Source organism: Platalea leucorodia (assembly GCF_965183815.1).
Source record: "Platalea leucorodia genome assembly, chromosome: 4".
Classification (NCBI taxonomy): domain Eukaryota; kingdom Metazoa; phylum Chordata; class Aves; order Pelecaniformes; family Threskiornithidae; genus Platalea; species Platalea leucorodia.
In genome coordinates this window covers 75,548,523-75,574,623 of record NC_138826.1, presented here as the reverse complement: position 1 = coordinate 75,574,623, position 26,101 = coordinate 75,548,523, and the positions used below count along the sequence as shown (strand labels likewise).

Here is a 26,101-nt window from a genome sequence, read left to right as displayed (position 1 = left end):
CAAGATTTAAATAAAAAACCAATCAAATATTTTACTCATAGGCAGCATTAGTGTTAGTTTAGAGACCTTTTGTTTCTTTTAAAAAGTAGAATTCTAAAATAAGAAATCAAAGAAAGCACTGTGGCAGAGTCACAAGGGAGAACTGCGTGAAAAATAAGGTTTCTCACTCCTCTTGTGGACTGTAATTTCAAAAGTCTTCATATAGTGTCATTCTTCTGTCAGTGCTGCAGGAAGAAGAACATCACCAGAAATGACTGTCAGCCTTTTTTGTTAGTTACAAGGCCACTCATACAGTGCAGTCTTCCTCTCTGCTGGATTGAAACGTTGCCATAAAGGAAAGGCTGTGCTGTGACTGCTTGGCGTGCAAGGCACAACAAGGAACAGGGGGACAGTTTTGTATCAGAAAATTGTAGTTTCATACTTGGTATTAATGCCTCTTTTGGCTTCTTGTCCAGGTTCAACAATCCATGGTAGATTCGCAAGAGTCTTTTGTTCAGATGGATCTATCTGCTGCAAGACAAATGCAAACATACAGACGGGTTACCATCTCTGCGCACAGTGTTTCCAGCCAAAGTTTTTTCTTTAAACAAACAGAATGCAGAATAAATCCTGTATCGACAAGGTCTTAAAGCAGCGAGTGCAGTGGTCTACGCTCCCATGTACCCACAGTTGCCTCCTTTTTCCTCTTTAGATCAGAGCTGTGTCTATCCCGAAGCTATAGGGCATCATAGGTTGTTAAAGCTATGTTTAAAGCTAGACTTGGTCTTGAGAAGTCCTTTTGTTACTAAGACAGATGATTGCATCAGGAAATGTTCTTTCTCTAAAATTTTATGGATGAAGATTCTGTGGCAATGGACAACAAAGTGTACAGCCATACATTTTTTTCCCCCTTCCTCTCATCCAATAACTAGATATCATGGAGTATGGTTCTCCCTTTATAGCCACTGAATATAATACACCGTGCGGTCATTTTTCCCCTTTCCTTCCCAAGTCACCCTGTGCCTGTATTCTCACTTGATTTAAAATAGTTTTCACGATTTTTTTTAAAAGCTCTACCATAAAAGAATATTTATCTATCATCTATGCACTTCAGGAAGGCACTTTAAAGACAATCAATATGTAGGCTCCAATAAGCTTGGACTCAGGAGTTTGGGATTAAAAAGAAAATATTGAAAAGGTACATTGAATCCCAGTTTTGGAACAGGAGGGTCTGCCAAGGGTCAAAAAAAAAAAAAAAAGGTAAGAATAGAAGTTGCTTGGTGTGACAAGGTAATTGTAAATTGATTTGGATTTGTAATTTGATTCAGATACATATGCAGTGATCATGTATCAAAAGTTTGGTGCTGATTTTATTTCTTGATGCAAGATCAGGAAAGTCCACACAATTGCACAGTTTTAGAGTTATGCATTGGCTGTCATCCTCAGCACTTAAAAAAGCACAATACATTAGAATTAGATTGAATCAATTAAAGCTCTGCAATTACTATAAAAGACACATGCGCAACACTAGCCAAGCAACACCTTAAACTGGAGGAATCTGAAATGAGCAGTTGTTCGAAGTGGTTGCCCTTGTTGCCGTGACAAAACCCTACCAGCTGATGAGAAGAGACATGGAGCATTTCTGACTCCACAAGTATATTTATTTATACAGCTTCTATGTATATCAACTCTTAACTGTATAGCTGAATTTTTTTTTGTTTGCATGCACCACTACTTTCTACTTACCACTGACTTCCGAATACTAACACGTGGTTTGGGAATAGGCTTGGAGGGTTTATTTTCAAAGCTTTCTGGGAGGGTTGAAGAATGGCCCCCTTTTCGTGCTTGTAGTGCAAGCTGATAGGCCACCTCAAATGCTTGTCCTAGTGTAAGAATGATTTCGTAAGCTAAATTCTGGAACAAAACAAAAGCAGTTAAAATTGGAGTGAGGTTGAATTATCATCAGATACATGAAGTGGGGTAATACTGTCTACAGAAGTGATTTGTAATGTAAATAATTAAAATCACACTGGTAATAACTTCCTAAGCCTCTGCAATATATACATCTGTCATTTGATTTCTCATTGATTAAAAACAATCTAAATGTAATTTATTGTACTGAAAGTAATTACTTCTAAAAACCTTGCAAACACTGTCTCACTAAACATGAAAACAGGAGTGGGTGAGTGTGTGTCATCTCTTTTTAGAACAAGTACATTAATCCCCCCGACTTCCCAGCTCACCCCGTAGCTGCTGCTCTCAAGGTCACCACCCATCTTGCACTACTGCGCCTATCTGACATTCCACCTTGCTCTATTTCGGACCTCCTCTGCTGACCCGTTCTCCTCCAGAGCTGGCAGCCCGATGCCCACCTTCCCCGGGAGTGCACCTCGGGATGCTCTGTGCTCTCACCGAACAGCACGGGAAGAGGATGCAGCGTTGGTGTGATGCTTCCAAATGGACAAAAAGCAAATGTTGAAAGCGCATGCTCTGCTTCGCAGGTGTGGTGCACCTATGCATGCGTGGAAGTCAGTGCTCTGCTTTGGATGCATGTTTCAAGTGCTGGGGCAACCTTCTCATGGTTTTGTTTTCTAGAGGTAAAAATGTTTGAGCTTAAACTGGTTTGTTAGCATATTCTTGTAAGCAGGGGGGTTAGTGTTTATGACCAAAGAAGTCAGGCTCTTAAGACTAAGACCAGTTTGGTGGTAAGTTCTCATTGCATATGTGCAAGAAAACCTGTTGAAAAGTTTATAAAGCGTGAATAAGGATCCAGGGGGGCTGGTATAAATATTTTTTCAGTACAGTTTTGCATCAACTAAAAAGCAGCTGCGAGTTCAAATTTGACCTTAATCTAAACCACAAGTGAATTTCTATGGTAATTTTTTTTTCAGGTTTGTGGGTTTGTTTTGCAGGCTCCCACTAGAGCCTATTTCTAGGCTCCTAACTTTCCAATAATGTTTTGACACCCTGCAGAGCCTGCAGGCTTGCTTCCTTATGTCCTACAGTCTCCTCAGAATAATTCATAAATCTTTGATGTAATTCAGAAGTTACCCTCTCCTTCCTGAACCTCTGCAGCCCATAGTTGGAAGCAATCCTGCATTGCTTTGAAACTAGGTGATCCCTTAAAATTCTGACATGTTTCTGATATAATTTCAAATGAGGTATCTCTCTAGCTAGTCAAGTCTGTCTGTTGAGTTTGCAATAAGCCAGAAAGCAATGCAAGACAGACACTTGGCAGTACACTATCTGCCCTTCAATCATTAAAACACAGTTAAAAGGATAAGCATTTTCTTTCATGCCCTACACTGTAATGTCACTGTAGTCATAAAGAAATTCCATCCCTTTGTTATCACATGTGTATACTGAGATAGTATAGGCTAAATTCAGCATATTTAGCTCATTATAAGAGCTTCTTATAAAGGTGCCAGCTCTGGTCTTTGTTAGGTCAGACAGAAAACAATTATATTCCTCCACTGGGATATGCTCTCAGCTGTTACAACTGCAGTCACAACAGCAAGCTAGCCAAAGTTTCAGAGCTTCCCAAATAGAAATGTCCGCCTGATTTGATAGCAGTAGTCTCCAAATAGTCTCCCCTTTAACTTAAGGAAACTGGCCAGGACCGAGAAACACTGAGGATGCAGTTTTCCAGTGGAGTAATAAACGAAAGGCTAAAGAGACTATTATAAAGTGCCCTGCCTTTTAGCAGAACGCTGGCTATGGAATTAAGACCAATGGAGTATAATTGTTAAAAATGTACAGAATAATATTATTTGAAATTGAGTGCACTTATTAGTAGCACAAGAATATTATTCTAAAGACATCTTAATCTGCTGTCGTGACAGTAAGATAGTGTACTACATCGTCACGAGATTGTCTACAGTGGGTATTATTATTGCTAGGGAATACATTGATGGGACAGGGTGTAGTAATGGCTTGGAGAAAAAGTAGACTGTAATACTAGTGGGACTGAGAAAATGCACCATCTAGTGTGCATACAAAAGGTCATTGAGAGACAGGCTTGAAAAACTCTGAGATAAGAGTGGAGACAAGCAGAGAGCTTGCCATGCTGAGCCATAAATCTAGTCTGGGTCCTGCATCTTGTCAGAAGCCACTATGTTTTATTTTCTTTCGTAATGTGTCGAATGAAAAAAAAAATAGGCCTGCCTGGAGCCTGAAAGCCATTGGAAACATGTAACTGTTTCTATGGTTAAAAAATATTTGAAATATAGAAAATAAAACAGAACATTCACTGTTCTGTTCAATATTCAAAATGTAAACTGAACTGTAACTTGTACATAAATTTCATACATTGTGTTCTGCAGTAGAGCCTTGAAGAAGAGACGTCTGCAAATGGAGGCAAGGAGGGCTTTAAAATTGTACCTTGTCAAATTTAAAAAAGGCATCTGCAAAATTGTATTTTGAAACAAACAGAAGTGAGTAAGTTTGGTTTGAGGAATTTCTCACCTGTAGTCCTGGGAGAGGAATATGAGGGTTAGAGTTTGTATGGATTCTTGCATGGGCTATACTGGAGAGGTAAGAGCAGAATCTCTTAGGGATGAGGGTGGAAAACCAAACCAAACCAAAACACAAAAGCCGTCGTGCAAATTCTTCTGATGGAGTGAGGAGACTATTTGATATTTTTACATGTGGCAGAAAAGGAAGGAATCAGGTCTGCCTCCCTGAAAGATGCTTAGCACAAAAGTTGTAGACCCCCTGGTCACTGTAGAAGACATTGACCCTTACAGCACCCCATCAAGCTCCTAGGAAAGGAGGCAAAACTTTGAGGACCGCTGTGGTTCTGAGGCTACCACAAGCCTGTTCTTTGCTCAGCACAGCAGAGGAGGAAAGTGAGTAAGCTAACGCCTTTAAGCAACAATTTCTGGGAGATGAGAAATTGAAGTCAATTGCCTTGTTTGCCACGTAATGTAACAATTCAATGCCCCAGTGAAGTCTGAGTCAGGATTCTTCAGCGGCTTTAATTCAGCCAACTTATTACGATTGCTAATTGTTCTGTTACACTTTAACTGACTTTTTTACTGCATAAGTTGCAGCAGGCACTGTTTCTTCATTGTGTTTTCACGCTTCTATAAAGCTATGTTGAGGCTTCAGGAATATTTTAATAAATAGAATAAGTTTTCTGTCCTTTGAGCTATAAAAACGTAAAATGTCATTGCAAAGGAATTTTTGGAAAAACTAACATTTTGCCTTTTTGGGAAAGCATTTTTCCATATAATGAGGATTTTACGGGTTTTTGCTTTTAGGTGATGCTTTTTTTCCTTCTTTAAGATCAATGTCAAATCTGGTCTTTTTTGAAGACTGAATTTACTGAAGAAGCTTCCTTTGGAGCCTCTCAGATGATCAGTGTGAGCTACCCATCACACTGGATGTGTAGGAATGTCAATTAGGACACCCTGTGTTCAAGGTACCAAACTTAAAATTGCAGATGGCAAAAATCAAACAGAACAGAGTATATGCAACCTTAACTTGAAAAATCTGAAAAATCCCAACCCAGTTTAAAATATCCATCCCCTGAGATAAAAATCAGTTGCCTGCTTCTTAGTTGCAACAAAATCTTCAAGGCCAAATGTTGAGGATTTCTACTGTAAGAGCCTGACAAGAAGAGAAGGTTACTTACTAGTAACGGGAGTTTTTTCAGATGCAAAGCTGACATACATATACATTTACACTCTTAAGTGTACATATGCTTTATCCCTCCAGACCTCAAAACATTTACTTTTGGGGGGATCTAGGAAGGACATGGATTTGTCTGTGCTTTCCAACGTGTCAGCCTTTGTGTATTCAAGGGGAAGAAAGCTCAGGTTGCTAAAGATGGTACGATGAGACCAACATGGCTGACATTTGCTTGTAACATCTGTGGACTCCTGGGCTACATGAGGCTTTCACCATCAGGCACCTGCAACTTAAATTCTTGATCCTTTCTCATTCTGGATTTAAAGCAATCGTGGAAGGCAAACTCTTCTGAATCCATCCCTCTCTTCTAATGCTGCACAGAAAGATATATTGTATGCAATGGGAGGATGGAAACAAGCCTTCAAAGTGGGCCTTCTAGACTGTTGCAAAACCCATTGATGTAGACAAGAGAGGAGAGATTCATTTGCTCCTGACCTGAAAGCTCCTTGCACCCGAGTGTGCTCCATCTCAAGAAGTTTGCCAGGAGTAACTGAAATGAAAACATTCCACCTAATATTCCTCAGAGAGGGGAACTGTCTGGGCATGCTGTCTCTGGATACTGCAAAGGAAAGAAGTTTTCTGTTCTGGAGACATGGGGATGCCACACTGATTGTACCTGGATGATCCCATGAACAGAGAAAAATTTTATAAAGTCCCCTAATCCCCTGGAAGAAGGCAATGAACAGAACTTTGAGACCTGAATGCACTCTTTTTCTTCTCTGCTAAGTATGTATACTAACAGTTTCCAATTCTCATCCAGCTTACGTCTGTGCAATGAAGGACAAAAGAATATAGAAAAGAAGAAAAAAGTCTTTGTGTTATGTAAAGCACCAGTCTAATCCTTGGCATGAGCAAGAGCAGAAATTGTTCCAATTTATGCCGGTTGTCTTCTACTCATAGGTGCATTGGGCAATGAAGGAATATCTGATGGAAATTATTTGGATGTCTCCCATATATGAACCAGAATTTGGTATAGGAATTGTTATGGTGGTTTGTTTCTCCAGAGGGAATCCTTTAGTGGTAATTTTAGGGCTGCTTTGTAAGTGAATGAGAGTGAAGTGGATTTCAAATATTGAGCAGTAAATCCTCTTCTTCCCCCAAACCTCGTCCCCTTCAGTATTTAATCAAGTCTGATGTTTTTGCAATTTTGATTATAGAATTTTAACTCTGAGTAGAGAAGTTACATGTACAGTCACTCCTGAACAGTTAAGTATCAGTAATGCTGGTAGTTGACATGTCACTACACTAAAATGCTTTCCTATCTGCAAAAAAATTGTTCTTGCCCACATTTCATGAGGAACTGAAGGACCTGAGAGAGTGAAATTTTTTTCACACCATTGCATATATTGTATTACCATAATATAGATGATTTAAAATGCATCTTTTTTACACCTTATTGTGGATTTCTACCACTTTAAACCTTATTTTTCTTAATACGATTGAACTTCTATCCATTGACAAATGGATAGGACTGTTTCTATAGCAAACTGGAAGATCAGGCTAACATAAGTGTTAGACTTTAAATAGAAAATTTAATTTACTGTATGCTTGTGTTCTGAATATCTAGCTATTTTTATGGAGCTTGTACTTGCATCAGAAATGCTAGATCCTGAGAAATAAAATAACACAAAAAGAGAATATTTGAGTAGGTAACACCCCACTGAGGATTATGTTGCAGGAGAAAACTAAGTTAAGACAGTTAGACATTAAAGTTTCTGTAGTGCTTAAAATAGCCATTTAAAGTGCTTGGGGTATTAAATGCTCCTCCTAAGGTACAGGAAGTGAGCAAAATGTTGTAACTATTCCTGGATCACTATTCTTTCCTTGCCAAGCAAGGAGAAAATGAATTTCATCTGCTACACCTGCGTCTATGTTTGTGCTTGATTATTAAACCTATAAATGAAACTGCAGTACTTTGAAACCATTAAGAAGTATTTAAATGGATCGGGAGAAATAATAACCTCACTCAATCAGTCTAATTTCAGTTGATTCACTTACCACTAAAATCTATATAATGTAACATCTTGTTGACCATGGTCTTTCTATTTTTAACAGAATTTTGAAGTACTTTCTACTCCCTGTGGACACTAAAATGTCAGCAGAGAAGTTAAACAACAAAAGCACTGAGCCAAAATGCTAAAATTCCTTCTAACCTACCTTCCTGTACATCTTTTTATTTAAACTATCCTACATTCTGTCACTCTGCAATGTTGACTACTTCCCCAGTCACAAATAAAATGTCTCAGTTCAGACATATCTGTTTTTTTAACTTATTTACATTTGTGTAAGCATGTTTCAAGAATTCATACACATTATACTATATTAAAATATTTTTTTCTTGAATTATTTAAAGTTTTAATAGCATTTTAAATTTCTCTTGTGCTTAACTCAAATGGCAAGTATTCGTGAACTTTTTGGACAATAAGCCCTCTTAGTCCTAAAAATTAGAGCCACTACTTATTTCACCAAATTTAGCTGAAAACAATATGACTGATTAATTGATATGTACTCATGATTTCTTGAAACACTAGTAGTTTGTGCATCACCATCTGAGAAGCATAAATATAGGAAGAACTTAGTCATTTCCCACCAAAATAACAGGAGCTGTGAGGACTTTTGCTGAAATAACAGTTTTGAGATTTTTTTTTTTAGGCAAGAAGGTTAGAACAAGAAAGTAAGAATTATAGCATTAATTTGCTGTTTTCAAAATAAATGCATCTTTTTTTGAAAAGGGAAAGGTGCTGCTAAAATAAAATTTCCCCAAGTTCCATATCTGCCTTATTTGTTAAGCTAAAACTCCCACTGACATGTCAGAGAGCAGAGAACAACAGAGGGGTCATCTAACAATAATATTCTGTTGACGGTTACAGGGGTAACCTCTTACACAGGAACACAGAAAGGACAATGCTCTGCACAGATCTCTATCACAGATGTTTCAAATCTTTCAGATTCAGTGTGGTAGCCAAATATTCCTAGGACCTCTTGAGATACGTAATTAGCTACCTGTGTGGTCTCTTCTTTCTCAGATCTGTAAGTGTTTCAGTTCTCTGGTTAAAGTAAATACAAAACTTTTCATACATTCTCTACACATTTGCAGAGGAAGCTTCAGTTTTCCAGTTCATTCAATATAATGTCAAAAATTCTAAAAAATATTTAGAGAGATGTTTGAGTTATTGGGACTGATCCAGCTTAACACTAAGACTCATGGAACAGCAGGGCTAATGCATGGGGGATGTGTCCAAGCTCAAAGGGCCCCCCCGAGAAAGTGTCCAGCCCTCTCAGCCCTTGTTGGCTGGCATGGGATGGACCCATGAGGGTAAAAGCCAAAAGGCTGGACATCACCAAACCAGTCCTTCCCTGACTAAACAGGCACTACAACATAGTCAAAAACGCAGGACACCCTGCAGACTTTGTTTAAGCTAGTTCCTGAACCTACCTCTTAGCACTGTATATAATGCGCATTGACCCAGTTCTGATTTGTTTATTTGGTGTGTGCTGAGTTTTCAGAATGGGTGGCCAAACCTGCTTGTTACAAACTTCTCGGAAGGCTACAGCTTAGGTTAGAAGAATTACATGTCAAGACTTGCATGAAAAGCTACTTGCTAAATTTACAGCCAACAGCTGAGATTACAGAGGTAAGTTATTTCAGATGGGAAATGAGATAATATCAAAGAAAATCTTTGCTCTTCTCCAGAAATGTTCTTTTACTATCCCATAGTAGATTAGTCTTTTCATGTGGTAAATGAATGATACCTTCCATTAATCACCACATACCCTGAAGATGTTTTAACAGAATTAAAGAACTGCTATTATTACAAAGAACTATGAAATGAAGTATCTTCTAGAAACTGACCACATCAAACGCAGTGAATACATGGCAGTAGTGATGATTAGTCTTCAAGTCTTTAGTGATGTACGCAAATGTAGAAAGGTCTTCAGGGTCTTGTGCAGCACAGGAAATGTTACGGATTTCATGTTCAGCAATAATATTCTGTTTAAAAAAAATATTTTCAATCAATTTAGGAATTAAATGTAAGAGAGCCGTAAAAGGTGTGGTTTTAGATTTGCATTTATGCTTATCTGCTGTGTTTAAGTATTTCAGAAGTTTCTTAATAAGAAGAGATTTAATACATCCCATGTGTGATCCTACACGGGTCATTGGAATTTTGACCCTCTCCAATGATATCTAAAATTGCCAGTAATCTGGTAAGAAACAATTAAATTCTAGAGTCCTCCCTATGAGTCCACTTGAGTCTTGTACAGTTTATTCAGTAGCCTATGACAAAGAGACATCTTTCCTGGCATACAGCTGTAAACACTGTTTCAAAGCACTATACAAGCATCTTATGATGCTGCTGGTTTTCTGTATAATGATCACTACATTACACTGTTTCAGTCTACTGACAGACAGGATCCGGTGAAACCCAACAGGCTTAATATCCAGTTTTTTGCACGTGTTGTTTGACAAATTTCAGCTACACGTTTTCAAAAGAATAAGATACCAAACATCACTTATAATCGAAACCCTGAGCTCTTGAAAGGCTTCTGCTTAGTAAAAAGATAACTACAGGAGGATCTGGCAACTTTTCTCCACTTACTGACAACAGCATCCTGTAAGAGAGATGTAGAAAAATTAAACCATTCATGCACCGAGCAACACTATTTGCAACAGCCAATGTAAGCTATAGCATACTACTGAGAGAGAGGTGGGGCATGTCTGTCCGATGAAATAAAAAAAAGCTGTCTTAAAGCTTTGGAGAAAATTATGAATATTCATTACATAAATTGCTGATATGTAATTATTGTGTTCAGGCCAACGGAACCATGAAGCCAGAGAAGAAGATACTGCAGAGTGGCTTATGATTAGGCCTTGCTTCAGCAACACACGCATTTCAAATGATTTATTTAAACAGAAGAATGATTCATTGAATATGAATTTACTTAGTGGTTAGTTTATACGCTTTTCTGAATTGTGGCCCTGCTGGCTGTAGCTCTGGGTTTTCCACAAAACCCCAAAGTGAACAAGCCTGCTGCAGCGTGACATCGCTATCGCACCACAGAACACGTGACATCTGTAGCGTCCTGGTCCCTCGCAGAGCCACCGTTTGCTGCTGCCTCAGTGGCATCTGTCCAAGTTAAAACAATCTCTGAGCATCTCTGGTTTTTCCTCACCCCTCTCTTTTTCTTCCCACCTCCTCTCCTCCCCCTCTTTTTTTTTTTTAAAGACAGGAAATATATGCAACCAAGTCACTTAAGAAGCTTTGCCGTATCTTCTTTCATTTGCTAAGTGGCAACTTTCCCCCTTGCATGTAGGTGTCAAGTTTTTGAAAAGACGTATTAATATATCTAATTGAAGAAATCATGGCTTAGGAAAAATCTTAATAAAAAGCATTCCAAATTTCAAACCATGGAAAAACCAAGATAAGGAAACTGTTACTGAAGAAATGAAATAATCCTCTTAATCTTAAATTGTTGCAAAATACTTGATTATTTCTGTTTAATGCATTATTCATAAAAATGACAAAACCAGTACTGTTTCAATATATGCCAATTTATAACGACACGTATAATCTCTGCTTAACAATCATTGGCTTTTTATGTTACCTTAAGCATTTTATTTGCTTTGTTCTCAAATTGATAAATTTTACCCTCAATAAAGATTTTGATGAGAATTACAATTATGCCAAAACCAGGGATTTAGATATCCACAGATACAGCTGTAATACACTGTCATTGATGTTGTATTGGCAACATTGTGGTTTAGGAGGCAAAAAATGAAAGCTTGGAAGGTCTTAAAATCATGTGAAATATTTATGCCAAATCATGAGCCACAAAGTAATCACCTGACTTTAAGAGAGCTCTGCTATGCTGAAACTCTTCCCAGGTGACCTGGCGTTGACACAGGGCTTTGCACTTTAGTCAAAACTCATGGAGATTATTTTAATGCTTTAACTTTAAACCAAGTGAAGTTTGGAAACATATCCATATCAAGTTTGTTTCAAATAAAATCAGCTATGCCTAAAATAAATCTTCTGGATGAAAATTAGTAGTAAAATTGAGCTTTTTCTCTAGCTTCTATAGGATATTCTCTGTGATCACCTTTCAAAATTAAACATGTGCACGCGTTTACTGTTTCCTAGGGTCACTAGTCCAGTAGACCCATAGTCTTATTCTGTGGAAATTACAAGGCTATGAACCAGCTCGCCATTCTGGGTACACTCCTCAGGCATTGACTGACACTGTACAGTCGTTGTTCTAAAATTTGTCACTCAGTTTGTCAAGAGAAACCTCGGGTGCTTCCAAAAGAGCAGGGAAGCTGAAAGCTGGTTCTGCTTCTGCCAAGGAAATACCTTTGAGAGATCAGGCTTTTGCTAAGCAGCCTTCCTTTTGCTTGCCTACCTCGTGTCAGACAACCCCCCTGCTGGCAGAAATCATCCAGAAGTTAGGGTTAGCTGTGACCCACGAGAAAATTCTGCAAGTCTGCTTTTTCCTAAGCAGCAATTTCTTTCTGGCCTCACTTGCAAAGAAATGGTGTCATGTCAAAGTGGTGTCATGCCAAGCTTCAAGGTGCCACTGAAATAGCTGTCGTGGAATGAGGTCAGGGCCCCTTTGTCACCTGAAGCTTTGCCTGCTACGACTCAGAATACAAATTCTTAGCTTGGTGGCATAAAGGAAAAGGATGAACAGCCATGAGAGCTGAGTTTTCAAGCACATAACTGCTAGCTATTTTTGTCATTAAAAGGTATGCATTTATTGCTAAGTGGTGCCCAGCGCTGTCAACTACAAGCTCATATGGAAGCGGTACAAGTCTGAATAGGATCTCACCTTAGTGCTAATCTGTTTTGGGTCTTGAAGGAATTGGGTACAGCACACTGTGGACAAGGATGATAACAACGCTCCTGGGAGAGTTGCAGGCTATTACCTGGTTTTTACAGAAGGGAAAGGCAGTGCAGACTTTGAACTGGAGAGAAAGCAATCTACCACTTGAGAAAAAACACAGGACTGTGGCATTATTTACCTCCATCAAATACATCTATTTCACTACTAGGCATAAGATTTCAGTGGGACTGGTCTAGAGCCACCTTTAATGCAATTTGCCAAACTTCTTTCAAGTTTCCATCTTACGTAAGATTATATGCACTGTGCAAAGAGATACCGGAAGCTCCTTCTGTTCTCCTGTAAACCTAAGGACATTGCAGTTACATCCTTTACACCACAGAGGAAATTTAAGAGCTGAAAACAGCCTTATCCAAGTTAAGAGTTAACAGCATTACAACATCCTGATTTATGCCCTGCACATGAGAGAACATAAAGGAAATGAGGGTTGTAGAAGCTCCATTTTGAATCAATGGAAGAAAAAGGAGCTGACAGGAATCCCTGGCCTCTCTGCTCTGGCAAATACGCCAGACTTGACATAACAGTAATTTCACCTCTGTTTTTCTTTCATGCCATCTTCTAACCCTAGACATGGCTTCCAAACTCTAGCAGAAGTTCACAAATCTGCTTTCATTCCTTTACTTAAAACCCAGTTCTAGTTAAAGACCTTTAAAAACTGACTGATTTGGCAAGTTTGATGGATACTGGGTTAGACGTATCGCGTGGTCTGAATGTTCAGCAACACAAAGCATTTGTATACATTATTAACCTGGTCAGGTAGCTGGGCTGTCAGATTTATTTTTTATATTGATTAGTGAGTTTTAGTCACATAACAGAAAAGATAATTTCTTTTCTATTCATATGCAAGCATCAGTATGGATTGCATTTTCTTGCCATTTTAGACATCCGAAGAAGAGAAATTCATGCATTACTTTATTCCTGCTTACAGAGCTTGTACATTTTAGTTCGGCTACGCAATAACCCATTGCTCTACCCATCACTGAGTACTCTGATCTCTCAATTTCTGCCCTTTTTTTTTTTAAAACAAAAAAAAAAAAAGATGTTGCCTGTATTTTAAAATGTAAGAAACAAAGCACAGGGGCATTGCCACACAGGAAGATGAAAAAAGCAGCTGCTGTTCAGGGCGTCAAATGGTTAGTACCAGGAAGACAGCACTCAGAGAGGCTCTGACATTTGAAAAGGACATTCAAGGCTCATGGTTTTTTACTCTTACAATGGCTGGTCCTGGATAAAACCTTGCATCTTTATTCTTCATTGAGACATTTCCCCCCCCCCCCCCCCCCCCCAATTATATTAATGAACAAATATATATATATTTTCTGCATATTTAAGGAACTGTATAGGGAAGAATATAGTAAAGGATTCCACAGAGGCTCCCTGCCAAATGTCTTTTGTGATAAGCTTGCCTTTTAATGGCAGAAGGTTGGACACAATGTTCTCCAAATGAGCTATTAAAGCTGCTTCACTTGTCCTCCAGACTGAGTTTCTGGAGAATGACAATGAGATTACATCCATTTTGGAGAGAAGAGAAGAGAAAAAAGAGAGGAAAACACAAATGCAACTGTCTTGTCACTGGCCTGGTGCTCTTACAGAGCCAGCCTCATAGGTATTCCTATTTGTGAGAAATAAAAGCTAATATTGAACAATTGCACATACCTTATTTGTTGCATCAATAAATTTCACTCCCTTGTAAGAGACAGACAGGACAATGGTTGGTACTTTCTTCATTTGTTCTGTAGACTTCTGAAATCAAAATGAAGATGTTGTTAGAGTTGTGTTGCATTGCAAGAACGGTGCCGTTCTTCTTCTGACAAAATACGTAAGTTAAACAAAAGGTACTTTTATCCAAATATTTGACTTTATCTTGAGCTGACTGTGCTCTGGGCTTTTGAAATAGCTGCCTTGTAGTTACAAAACTAAAAGGAGCTTTACAGTTTGTTGTGAGGATGGTAAAAATTCTCCCTTTTCCTAGCACAATGGGAAGAGAATGAAATAAGTTTGCCAGGCTTAAAAAGACCACTCACGCAATCAGGGGTTTCCCAAAACGTGTGTGTTTAAGACACCTATCTGATACGCTCCATTCATTGCTGCCTCCCCTCCCCTCTTCCTGCCCGTCCCAGCTGTAAAAACCAACAGTGCGGTACTTCTCGTCGTACTGTTTCTTTGCTGCAATTAGTTGTTACTTAGAAATATTTCACTCTCTTGCCTTCTTGCAGTTGTATTTGTGACATGAGGTATCCCTGCAGCCCTCTAGGCCTGCCAGTCAATCTGTCAGTCCAGCGTTGTATCTTGTCACATCTGACCTTCTGCACTTCCTCGAGTGCAGCTGCTACTGGAAGCTGCTTTACACATGAATTAGCATGGAGGCTTATTCTGCATTCCCTCAGTGCCAGGTTCTCCTACCTACAGCTCATGTCTTCCTATAAGGCTATTTTTTCTTTTGTGCTAGTCTACTTCTGTGTGCCTTCAACGTGATGCACACAGCAAAGATATTTCCTGCTGAACAGATTGGGCAAATATTTGGGATAGATTCTCTGCAGAAAAACCTGTTGGCTAGTTTACAGATTAAATTTACTAAAACAACCCCAAAACCAACCAGTCAAAAAACCAAAGATGGCATAATAGTGTATAGCTGATTTCAATTCTTTTAAGGTGGAAGGCAATGACTGACTAGACTATTCTATAGAAAACTACTGCAGATAAATAAAGTAGATGATAACATTCAGAGAACGCTCACTCATGGGATTATCTGCAAACAATCACAGAGATTAATCAAACATTTTCTTGAGAGGAAAGAGTAAGTTCAGTTACAGCTAAACATGAAGAAACATCGGCATACAGAATGAGAGTGTTAACATATAGAATTGGCACCTAGGAAGATCATTAGAGCAACTGAACAAAAGTAGCAGCGGTGGTTTTCAAGAAATATAAAACAGCATAGATACAAGCTTGAAAACACAGACTGTATCTGAAAAAAAAAAGTCTGAAAAATAGGTGATGCTAACACTAGAGAGCAAAACAAACAAGAGCTTAACAGAAAAAAACCTGTAATCAAGTCCCCTTATCAGATCTCGTTCCTTCCAGAATCAAATGAGACTCCGTTTTTGCCAGCATAAAATTCAAAGCTACAGATCCAGCTACGTTCTGCAATTAGTGTCCGTGCCATGAAGGCTAAAACCTCTAATTAAAGTTTCAAGGAGAGCCCCACCCATCCGTGTAATAGAGAGGACTGTTGCATCTTTCAGTATCAAATGACAAGAGACTCAAGATGACAATCAAGTGTCAATTTATCCCGGAGGAAGTGTCTTTCACTCAGAAGGCTAGGCACTTTTAAAAAATGAAAGCTTGAATGGTAAAACATGCTGAAGAATCTAACAAAATCTGAAGGAAGACACTAATCTGATTTGCGTGTCTCTGAACTGAGTGGAGAAAGAACCAGTATCCCTGCCAAAAGCAGAGCAAGTACATACCTGTGTGTATGTGTGTGCGTGTCTCTAGAATGGACCTCAAAGGAACCTTTTCATAAAATTCCACTTCAACGCACAGAAAGCATGACAGTGACTGTACGGAAGCTGCAGTACATACATCTATCAGAATAACAAGCAATATACTCCGCATACGCTCATAACCAGACAAAATATTCACAAATATGACAACATCACTTTAATCATCTGGCAACCCAGCAATCATCCAACTTTTGTCCTTTCTTTCTATCCCGACAGCTACATTCAGGAGCTCTTTGTCTCCCATTTTGATTATTGTAATTATCTCCTTCCTCGCCTCCTTAGCAGAAAAATTCCTCTTCTCCTCCAACACGCTATACAAACACAGCTACTAAGTTCATTTATTTTAGCTTTTTGGTCTAATTTGCACTCTCTTCCATTTGCCATAAAGGTGAAGCTTCCTGTTGGCAAGGCCACGTTGTACTAACCATCTGGGAGTCCTCTTTCAGCTAGACCAGTAGTTTGTAATTTAATCATCTTCCTTATCTGCTCCACATTCACCTGAGTTTGTCTAAAGCAGACCTGATCTTTAGTATTTAATCGAGGTCGTGAACTGCCAGAAGACTCTATCTGAGCGAAATAGCTCATCAAGATACTATTAAATTATAGCTGGCAAATTAGGAAATGAACCAGAGACTGATGGACATTTGTAATTTATTAAGCCAAACTGTCTCAGCTGGTAAGGAGCAGGGGATGTCCCTTATCAGCTTGCAAACCATGCAAACCACAGGATTTGTGCAAAGGTGTTCTGGAAGACTCTAGTCCAGTGTAGAAACATGATTTTGGGAAACAGTTCTCCACTGGTACCCCCGCTGCAACAAACAGTCGGGCAGTGGAATAACATCCTTTGCTATTATGACAGTGCTATCATGAAAAACACACAGCTCTCTTCCCCCCACTCAACTCTCAGTGATACAGTAACTGAAGTCCACCATATAATTATTATTTCCAAGCAGTTTCCAGACTTCAACAGTTGTGAGCTGTCTTGGTGAGCTCATACCATTTGTTTGTTGTTCCTTTCTTTTTAAATGGAGGAGGTGGTTGCCAGTATGTGTAATGTGAGTTTTCAGAGATACAATATGGATATCATTCGCTCAGGCACTGTAAGTGCTTTGGCTCTAAATTCTAGGATGTTGAGATGAAGTCCCACAGCTTTCATGGTCAGACATTTCACACCTCTGTGCAGGCCAAGTGGGCATCTCTCCCTGTGCCTGCGACGAGAATCTGAGAAGAAGGTGGGACACAGGAGTCAGTATTCCCTTTTCTTGGGCTTTTCAGGTTCTAGCTACCGTATCAACTCCGTGAGGACGTGATGAGATGACAAAATATTCTTGTCCATCTGGTGCCTCTATGGGAAGCATATGGACTTGAGCCAAAGTTATAGGAGCCACAGCTGAAGGCTGGCATTGGATGTCATGTGCATGCTGACATATGGTATAATGCTCCAAGGCATGTTCATACCATAGTAGCAGGATTAGATTTTATCTCATGTAGAAGCAATCATAGTGACAGGACCCCATCTTTGGGCAAGTGCTCACTAGCCTGGAACTGGTCATAGTTGATATGAACTCCATCGTTTGTGACTATAACATTGGCTTCTTGTTTTAATATACTTTAGGAGAATCATCTGGATGAACAGCAAGCATATTCTAGGCTCGATGCCAGTGCCTGTCTCTGATCAGCTGGTCATCTACGTAAGGACAGATGTGCATGTCCTGTCTCCTCAGGTGCACTGCTCCTGCAGTGAGGAGTCTGCAATGCCAGAGAGACTGAGCTTTGGTCCCACTTCTGAAATACTTCCTACCGGACAGGTAGATGACTACATGGAAGTAGGCCATGTGTAACTCAAGAACCATAAAGCAGGCTTGACTGCAGACACAGGAAGATGGGAGAAAGCATCACCATCCTAAATCTAATGTGACATATGTTCAGCTTCCCCAGACACTCCAAGAGACACAGAGCCTCTTTTTCTTCAGAATAAAGAATATCAGGAATAGCAGCCTTGCCTGTATTTTGATGGAGCTGCTGTGATGAAGCTGCTTCATGCCCTCAGCACCCAGAATGGAGATCACTCCAGTGGAAGGAGGTGGATGGCATCTTCTGCATAATTGCCTAGTTATTACAGTGCTTGCTTTTACAATAAAGGTCTGGATTTAAGACCCTTCTGAGTTTGCATCTGAACCCACTGCTGCCATTATGCAGGACAGTGCCGAAACCCTGAATAGCCTTGGACAGGGCTGCTCCCAGTTTGTCCTTTTGAAACTGGTCATAAAGGGATGCAAGAGCCGTGGTGCCAGAGAGAGAGAGAGAGAGAGAGAGAAAGAGAGAGAGAGAAAGCTAGTGCAAGATTGCTTCTGATCTTGTTTATGAATTTTGTTTAGTTTCACTGAAAAAACCACCATACTCACAAGCAGACTCTAAACAGAGTTCCATAGCATCGTACTACACATTTTCTTAAGTGGGTAAAGCATTTCCACCTGTATTTTGAGTTAAAGGCTGTGCAGAACTGCTAGACATTTATTTAGAATATAAACTAAAATCCAACTAATTTGAGATCCACCCAGCCAGTGTGCCTAACAAATCAAGGTAATTAACAATGGCTTAAGAGACAGAGGACTTTGTTCTATGAATAAAGCAATATAAACTACCGGTTTATTTTTAAAAAGCAAATATATGCAAATACGAAACCTATAACCCTAAAGGGCCTTTAACCCTTTCAAGACAGAATTGTACTGCAATACCTTGTTCTGTGCAGAACTGAGAGCACTAATTCAACACTTCTGAATACTCCTGCAGGGTACAAAACATGGTATCTCTGTGTGTACACACACACGCGCGCGCGCGCGCACAAAGCAGCTGAATAAGAAATTCAGGAGCATACGTAGAATGGTGTCCGAGCAAGATGCTCACACATTCACTTGATATACTGTAGCACACGGTGTAATCCAGCCCACTCTCAAAATGCTTTCATCTCATCTATTTATTTTATTTATTTCCTGCCAAGACGAAATGGGATACACTGGTACTTCTACTTTGCTAGGTTGACCACTTTCATGTACTTCTATACATATTTATAACTGGATCACTCAGCTCTCATACAGTGGCCAAAATGAAACCATGTTAATTTTTAGGTTTTACTGCATATGTAATCATACTCAATCTTGCAAATACACAGTAAAAAGACATTATTCAACTATTCCAAGTCACTAACAATTCCATACATAAATTTTGAGTACAATTTTATGAGCCTGTAAAATCTTAAGTTTTCATCTTGGCTTTTTATTTTTGCAAATGAATCTGCTAATTCTGTCCTATACTGGTTTTTAATAGCTATCTGAAGACTGTAGCTGGCAATTTTACTATTCAGTTATGTACTGGAATCCACTTCACTATGAGAATCTGAACATTTTCCCATACTGGTAGCAACTATTAATTCCAAATGGCATCAGACTCCACATTTCAAAATATGTATTGGTACCACCTACTATCATACTCATAAGTCTGTTACTTATTTAAGGCTTATGAAGCCTCATTAAACAATTCCTGTTGAGTGAATCACTTTGACAATATCATGCAGGAGATGAAATTGAAATAAAAAGTCAAAGTTCACATTTGACCAGTTAGTTTTGAAGCCAATTTTGAAACTACAATCTGCCTTATAACAAATATTTACTAATTTCTCTCAGTCCACGAGGCTTAAAAATGCATCACTGACATAATTTCATACCTCTCAGAATAAGATAGCATCTGTAATCCCTGTGGTACAAGACTGTTTACTTCTCTACAATTAGTGGATGCCTCCAAGCTACATCATTAATATGAACAATGCACTGGGGATGCACCTGCAACTCATCTGCTTGAGAATGAGAGTTTTTTTGCTTTTGCAATATCTGTACACACTCATCTTCTGCTGAAAGGGCAGCGCATTCGTCCTGCACCTTGGATTCCTTTCAGCCACAGAGTTCAAGGACATACAATCCTCTGAAAAACACGGGATGGCATGATGTGGATATGCATAAGGACTGAACATCTTTAAGACCTCCTACCACTTCTTTTTTCCTTTTGAGTGCCTGTTCCACTGCAGACCCTCCCAAAGCAGTGGCCACACGAGAGAGACAGAGCTACAAGTCCCAGGAGAACAGAGACCGAAGAATGTAAATTCTCAAATACAGTATTTGATCCTGACATGGTATTTCCTTGGCTAGTTTCACTAGGAGGCCTATGGAGGGCACTTCTACTTTTGGGGGAGAAATGAAACAGAGATTGAAAAGTAGAAAGGCATTAGCAGAAACAAGGAGACTGCCATCTATAGCCAGGTCCTCCTTCTTTATGTAAGAAGAAATGAGGAAGGAATGCCCCAGACACTGCCTATTTTCAGTGAAAGAGTCAACTCTGCTTCATCTTCCTCTTCAGAGATAAGAGAAGCACATTTCGTAACAATTCCAACTTTGACATTTTGATCTTAAGTCAGCAAGATATTTAAACACCTGCTTTGTGAATAGAGTTATGTTGCCGATTCCCCAGAACTTTGACTTGAAATGTAAGAACCGCTTTTCTGACAAGAAAACCTTTAAGAAAGATACATAATATTCAGGAAGTGGCAGGATCCAAGAACAAAATCTAAGTTCCCTACTGCTGCAGTAAATATCTGATTGGTTCAGACTGTGCAATTGGTGTATGCAACATTAGTGATTGCACATTACTGCGAGAAAGAGTCTACCTTGCTGCTGTGCTCATGCCTTAAGTATAAAACCATCCCCTTCCTACCTGGTCAAGGAATTGAGATGTGTAAATGCCAGACGGAGTCTACTGTAGAGAATAAGTCTCTTCCTAGCTGCAATTAAACTTTACTCCTTTTCTTTATTTTGATGTAAACACATTTTATTCTCGCTTCCTGTTCCTATGGTGATATGAAGTGAAGGCAGTAATCTGATTGAAAACACAGCTTGTAATATTTCCTATTCCATGCTGAAAAAGATGAAAGCTCTTAAATTCTTGAAGGCACCTCTCAAATATAATTAATAAATCTATTCTGGCCAGGACAGCAAGATTTAATCTTCAAGTAGCAAAGGACAGTTTACAGAAGGTGGGGAATGGAAATAAGGAGACAGTGCTGTCGACTGCAGAGGGAGTTTGTGAGAGAAAATAGCTGAAAACAAATAGGAAACCATAAAACATAAATCCATCCTTGGAGCGCTAATATATGAATGGAAAAATAAAGTATAATCCCTCTAATAAGCACAGTTCTTGTCAAATATCCATAATTTTGGATGGCTACAAGAGTCTGCAATTTGGGTGCGAACAAAAAGCATGTATAACCTTGACCCCTGTGCTGAGCTCAATCTATTGCATCTGCACGATTTTCCCCAAACAAATCCATCATCTGCCCTGCTGGAGCATGCTGCTGCACAATGCTGAGAAGCACAGTGGATAGCCAAGAAGAGTTATTAGGACAGAGGTTCCCAGGTTTGGGGTTTTTGTTTGTTTGTTTGTTTGTTTTTTACATTACAGAAGATTTGGGATCTCCCTTCACTCTTATAGCTTAAGAGAAGGAGGCTGCTGTAAGCCCCTCTGTGCAGAGATGCGAGGGATATCTGCATGACACTCCCCTTGAGAACCAAACCCATCAACGGCAACAACTGAAAGCACAGGAAGCATCTACAACTAACAGGGAGGGATCTGCAGTCAGCAAACATGTCATTTTTGTTATTTCTCTGTATCTACGAATGATTAAGGAAGATCAAGATATGTTTTTTTCACTGATAAGCTTCTTTTGCCCTTGTGCATCTGCTGACTGGAAGACATCCAGTGAATATCAACACTGTTTTGAGCAGCATTAGGTTAGAGATGGAGAAACTAAAGCCACATTGACAGAAAAATTAGGTACCTAATTTTCAGAAATTCTCCTTAAAAACCATTATGTGGCTGACTCCAGAAAGATTTAAAAATTGTGGGGAAGGACCTCAACATCGTTCAAGGTTACATGTGACGTACTGCCCCACAACATGTTTCAGATTGCAGCATGCTATAGATTTGAAATATATAAATGGAAAAAAAAAAACCTAAAACACGTTGCTCTATCACATTAGTACAACCCTCTGTAAAAATCTTACTCACTCTAAAGACACTGGACAAGTGGATAGAATTCAGTACCTGAGAAGCAGTCAAATAATATATCTAGCTTTTCACTTCTTTTGTTGTAAGTGAAATGTCCCTTTCAGTACATTTAAAGTAAAATGTAACTATAAAAGAAGCCACATGTTCAATGACAACCCAGTAGTACTTAAATACAATAATGAATATCACAGCAAAACTTCAGGATGATTTAGGACAACCTGGACTCCCAATTCATAGACACCAACCTTCAGAACACAACCAGAGGGAAAAAGTTTTGGAAAAAGACACATTTTTCTCACTGGGAAACTTATGCTAAATCATAATCTGTTCCCATTAAGTCAATGTTTTTTGCTTCTGACTTGAATAGGAATATGATTAAAAGGACTACATAGAAAGAATAGATGAAATCCTGATTAAAAGCTGTTTTATTCAAACCTCTTTGCAATAAAAACCCCTCAAACCAGAAAAACCATTCTCACAGCACAATGGTTTCAAAAGAGTATGTAAAAAATAAATGTATATAAACCCCATCAATGTATTATATAAGTGTGGCATTATAGACTACTAGTGCAACCCCATTATTTTTATAGAAAAATTGTGTTTTAAATTAAATTTACTTTAAAAAAATTAATTTTTCAGGTATATAATTTAAATTTGCCAGGTTTCTTAAAAAAAAAAAAATCTTCAAATGTCTATAAATTATTTAGAGTGACTTTTTTGATATTAAGCTTCCTAGTTCAGTCAAATAACTTACTGAAGTTGTCATATGCTACTATGGTGTCAAGTTCTGCCCTAAGATCTGCACAGGCAAATGCCTAAAAAATTGAACTGCTAAGTCTGACAGTTTGAAAACTGGATTGGAAGATGGTATGCTTGCAGCTTCAATTAATTCCTCAGAACATGTGTATGTGACTGTAGATCCCTCTGTGTCAAGTTCTTGGGTTTTTTTAGAGGAGTTTAAGCCCAGGTAAGGAATGACTAGCACGTAATTAGCTGAAAAGCCACAGATCTTCAGGCAATCTAGTAAGCATGAATTACTGCCAGCTTAGCTAAAACGGCTTGTACAAAAGTCTGTGTGCTGCACGTATGTAACCAATAGGAAACAGTTGTCTGATTGCATGAGTTTTACACATCTTCCAGCTTTCTAATTGATCCGAATGGTATGTCTAGTGCTCAGAGGCATCTTGCATAAACGACTTACGATCCACAGAAGAAAGGATTTCACTCATTCATCTATGTAATTTTACACATTTGGTAGGTTACTAAACAATTATATTCTTCATTAATTAATCATGCCAGACCATAATATGTTCACCATTTCTACGAACAGGTGAGTTCCATGAACTTATTACAACTACAGTGGGGAATAAATCATGTACCTGGCCTGTGGCTTGTTTGAGTTTCCAGCAGCAGTATGTTTCTTGGAGGTAGACTGAGCCTCATTGTCATTTTCTACAAAGCAGTATATCAGGCCAAAGAGCCATAGGAAAGCATATTCTTACCAGTTTGAAGGAAAACTAACTGCTTTTCCACCATCAGTTGCAACCCAATTAGATCCTTTTTCATCCTTCAATCAATAAGCATGTAAGTAATTCATAATTAATGGGAATAATCATGTGAGTAAAAGCATCCATAGGATTATGTGACTGTAGGATTAGACCATATGTAAAAACCAATGGCTTTGGGAACGTGTTATTTACTAGTACATATTTTCATATAGTAAATTCAATCTAGATTATCATACATGAGCTACAAATTCTGTTTATAAAACCAATGTGATATGGGTACATTTAAAGTGTGCGGAAAGTACTTTGAAACATACGTGAAGATTCAAGAGAAAACATGATGCATAAATGTGGTTTTTTTCTTAGATACAACATGCAAAATAAAAATCTACCTTTAAATTTTGGTATTACTTGAAATTATGACAAAAGGCAGAACAGACTTCCTACTGAATACCAATGTAAATGCAAGGGAAATGGAAAACAAATGGATAACAGAACATTATAAAAGCAAAAAGGGCACAGTACAAGTAAACACAAGTTGATATTATTTAATATTATGATGATAGAGAAAGGAGTAGGTTTACTAACTTACCCTCATCTTTGCACACGCATCCTGTGTTGACTCTGTGCCTCTTAACTCTTTTACCAGCATAGAACCTAAATACTAAAATAAAAATCCATTAAACTTAATTTAACTAAAATTCCAGAACAGACAAACATCTGCAGAAATGCACTAAAAACACTTCGAAAAACATAGTGGTAGCAGCCAACTTAATATATTGCTTTAGAGTTTTTCTTACTCTGCAGTTCTCTGATAAATCATGTAAACCAGTGTGTTAATCAGCCTATGAAACAGGAATGCACAGCAACAAGTGTATTTAATCAGATGGACCCCTTTGAAATGATATCTGAAAGTCTTCTAGCTTATCACCTCAGTCACTCAAACAACAAGCAAATACAGATTCAATCTTAAAAAAGCCATTTGATTAAAAAATGGAGAATCTGCTTTTTTTAGCTGCCATCTGCCAAACTCATATTGCTATATGTGCAATCGCGTGGACATGAAGGCCAGCAGCGATGTTAACCTCTGTGTACTCGATCTGTAACTAATTTATGTACAAATAGCAGAGCCCAATGTCAGCAAACAGAGAAAATAAATCTGAACCGAAAACTAGTTTAGATCATTATTTCTTCCCAAGAAAAGGCTGACCCTGAACTATTATTTTGAAGCCTTTACTGATCTGAAGGGGTGCTGGGTGAGAGGGAGCAGCAGGGTGCTGGTGCTGGGGCCTGGCTCAGCTCACTGAAAGCCACCATGCTCTCAGAGGAGCCTGCTCATCTCCAAGGGTACACAAGGCAGCAAGTGCCTCACCGACACATCCCCTTTCCAACCTGCCTCTTCCTCACTGTCACTTGCCGGCACGTGCAGTTTGAGCCCTCCCGCACCCTGACAGCAGGCTCTGCTCCTCTGGATTTGTTCCTCTGGGGTCTCAGTACCTCTCTACACCGTGTTTGCATGGTGCTGCTCCTCCAGGGATGGAGCTGGCTGTATCATCCCTGCCATTCTCGCCCAGCAGCGAGCGGTCTTGTTACTGCTAACAGGGCTGTGCAAGAGCCATGCTCTGCATTTCTCCTGTAGATGCTACAGGCGTGTGCATTTGTGGATGTGCACATGTTCATATAGCTCTGTGCAAACAGAATGTCTCTGTATTTCTAGACAGTGTCACACGCAAGTCTGACTTAATTGGGAAAGAGGACAACAAGCCACCCCTTGTCTTCTCCTCCCCATGCAGAGATGTCTCTCTTTGCATTCTCACTGCAGCACAATGCCATGGCTTCTCTTAAGCCTTCAGTCCTAAGTGAGCAACACGGGAGCTGAAGAGAAGCCATGCCACTGACAGAAAGCGCCGTGGGCAGGAGCTTCTTCCCAGAGGATGTTGCAGCCCACCACCGCTGCCTGACCCCTTTCATTCTACCACACTGACTCCCCTTGGGAACAGTCTAAGCTGACCCAACCAGATAGTGAACTAGCTTCATCTTAAACAAGAACCTATCAAAAATATCTTCAGTTATCAGCTGAACGCAAGCTGGAAGTGAACAGAACAGAACAGAAATTGTACTGGTTCAACTCTCTGGTCTCCTGACCTAAACTGAGATATTTTCTTGAAAGCCTTCAGTTCACACTGTGTACCGCAGGAGTCTCTGACTTGCAAGAAAATGCATAAATATTTCAATGTAGACAGTAGCCAAGATGGTAATTAGTGAGAAACACTTTACAGGGCATTATAAATGGAAGGGTGAGCAACACCAACACTACCAGATAAGCACAAGCAGAAAGGAACGAATGAAGGGCATTCCTGGAGGACTGCAGATGTGAAAGATTCATAAACCAAGCAGCTGCAAGTCCAG

General features: G+C 39.2%; 1 protein-coding gene across 1 annotated transcript in view; it reads right to left on the bottom strand.

Moving 5' to 3' along the window:
- Positions 1-399: 399 nt before the first annotated feature.
- The window catches only part of ANKS1B (ankyrin repeat and sterile alpha motif domain containing 1B), a gene marked incomplete at both ends in the record, with an annotated part of 442,459 nt that continues 416,757 nt past the window's right edge, over positions 400-26,101 (bottom strand). Inside the window, 5 exon segments of the mRNA XM_082308774.1 lie at positions 400-510; positions 1,726-1,893; positions 9,524-9,661; positions 14,224-14,310; positions 24,285-24,356. Coding sequence (XP_082164900.1) covers positions 400-510; positions 1,726-1,893; positions 9,524-9,661; positions 14,224-14,310; positions 24,285-24,356 — 576 coding nt within the window.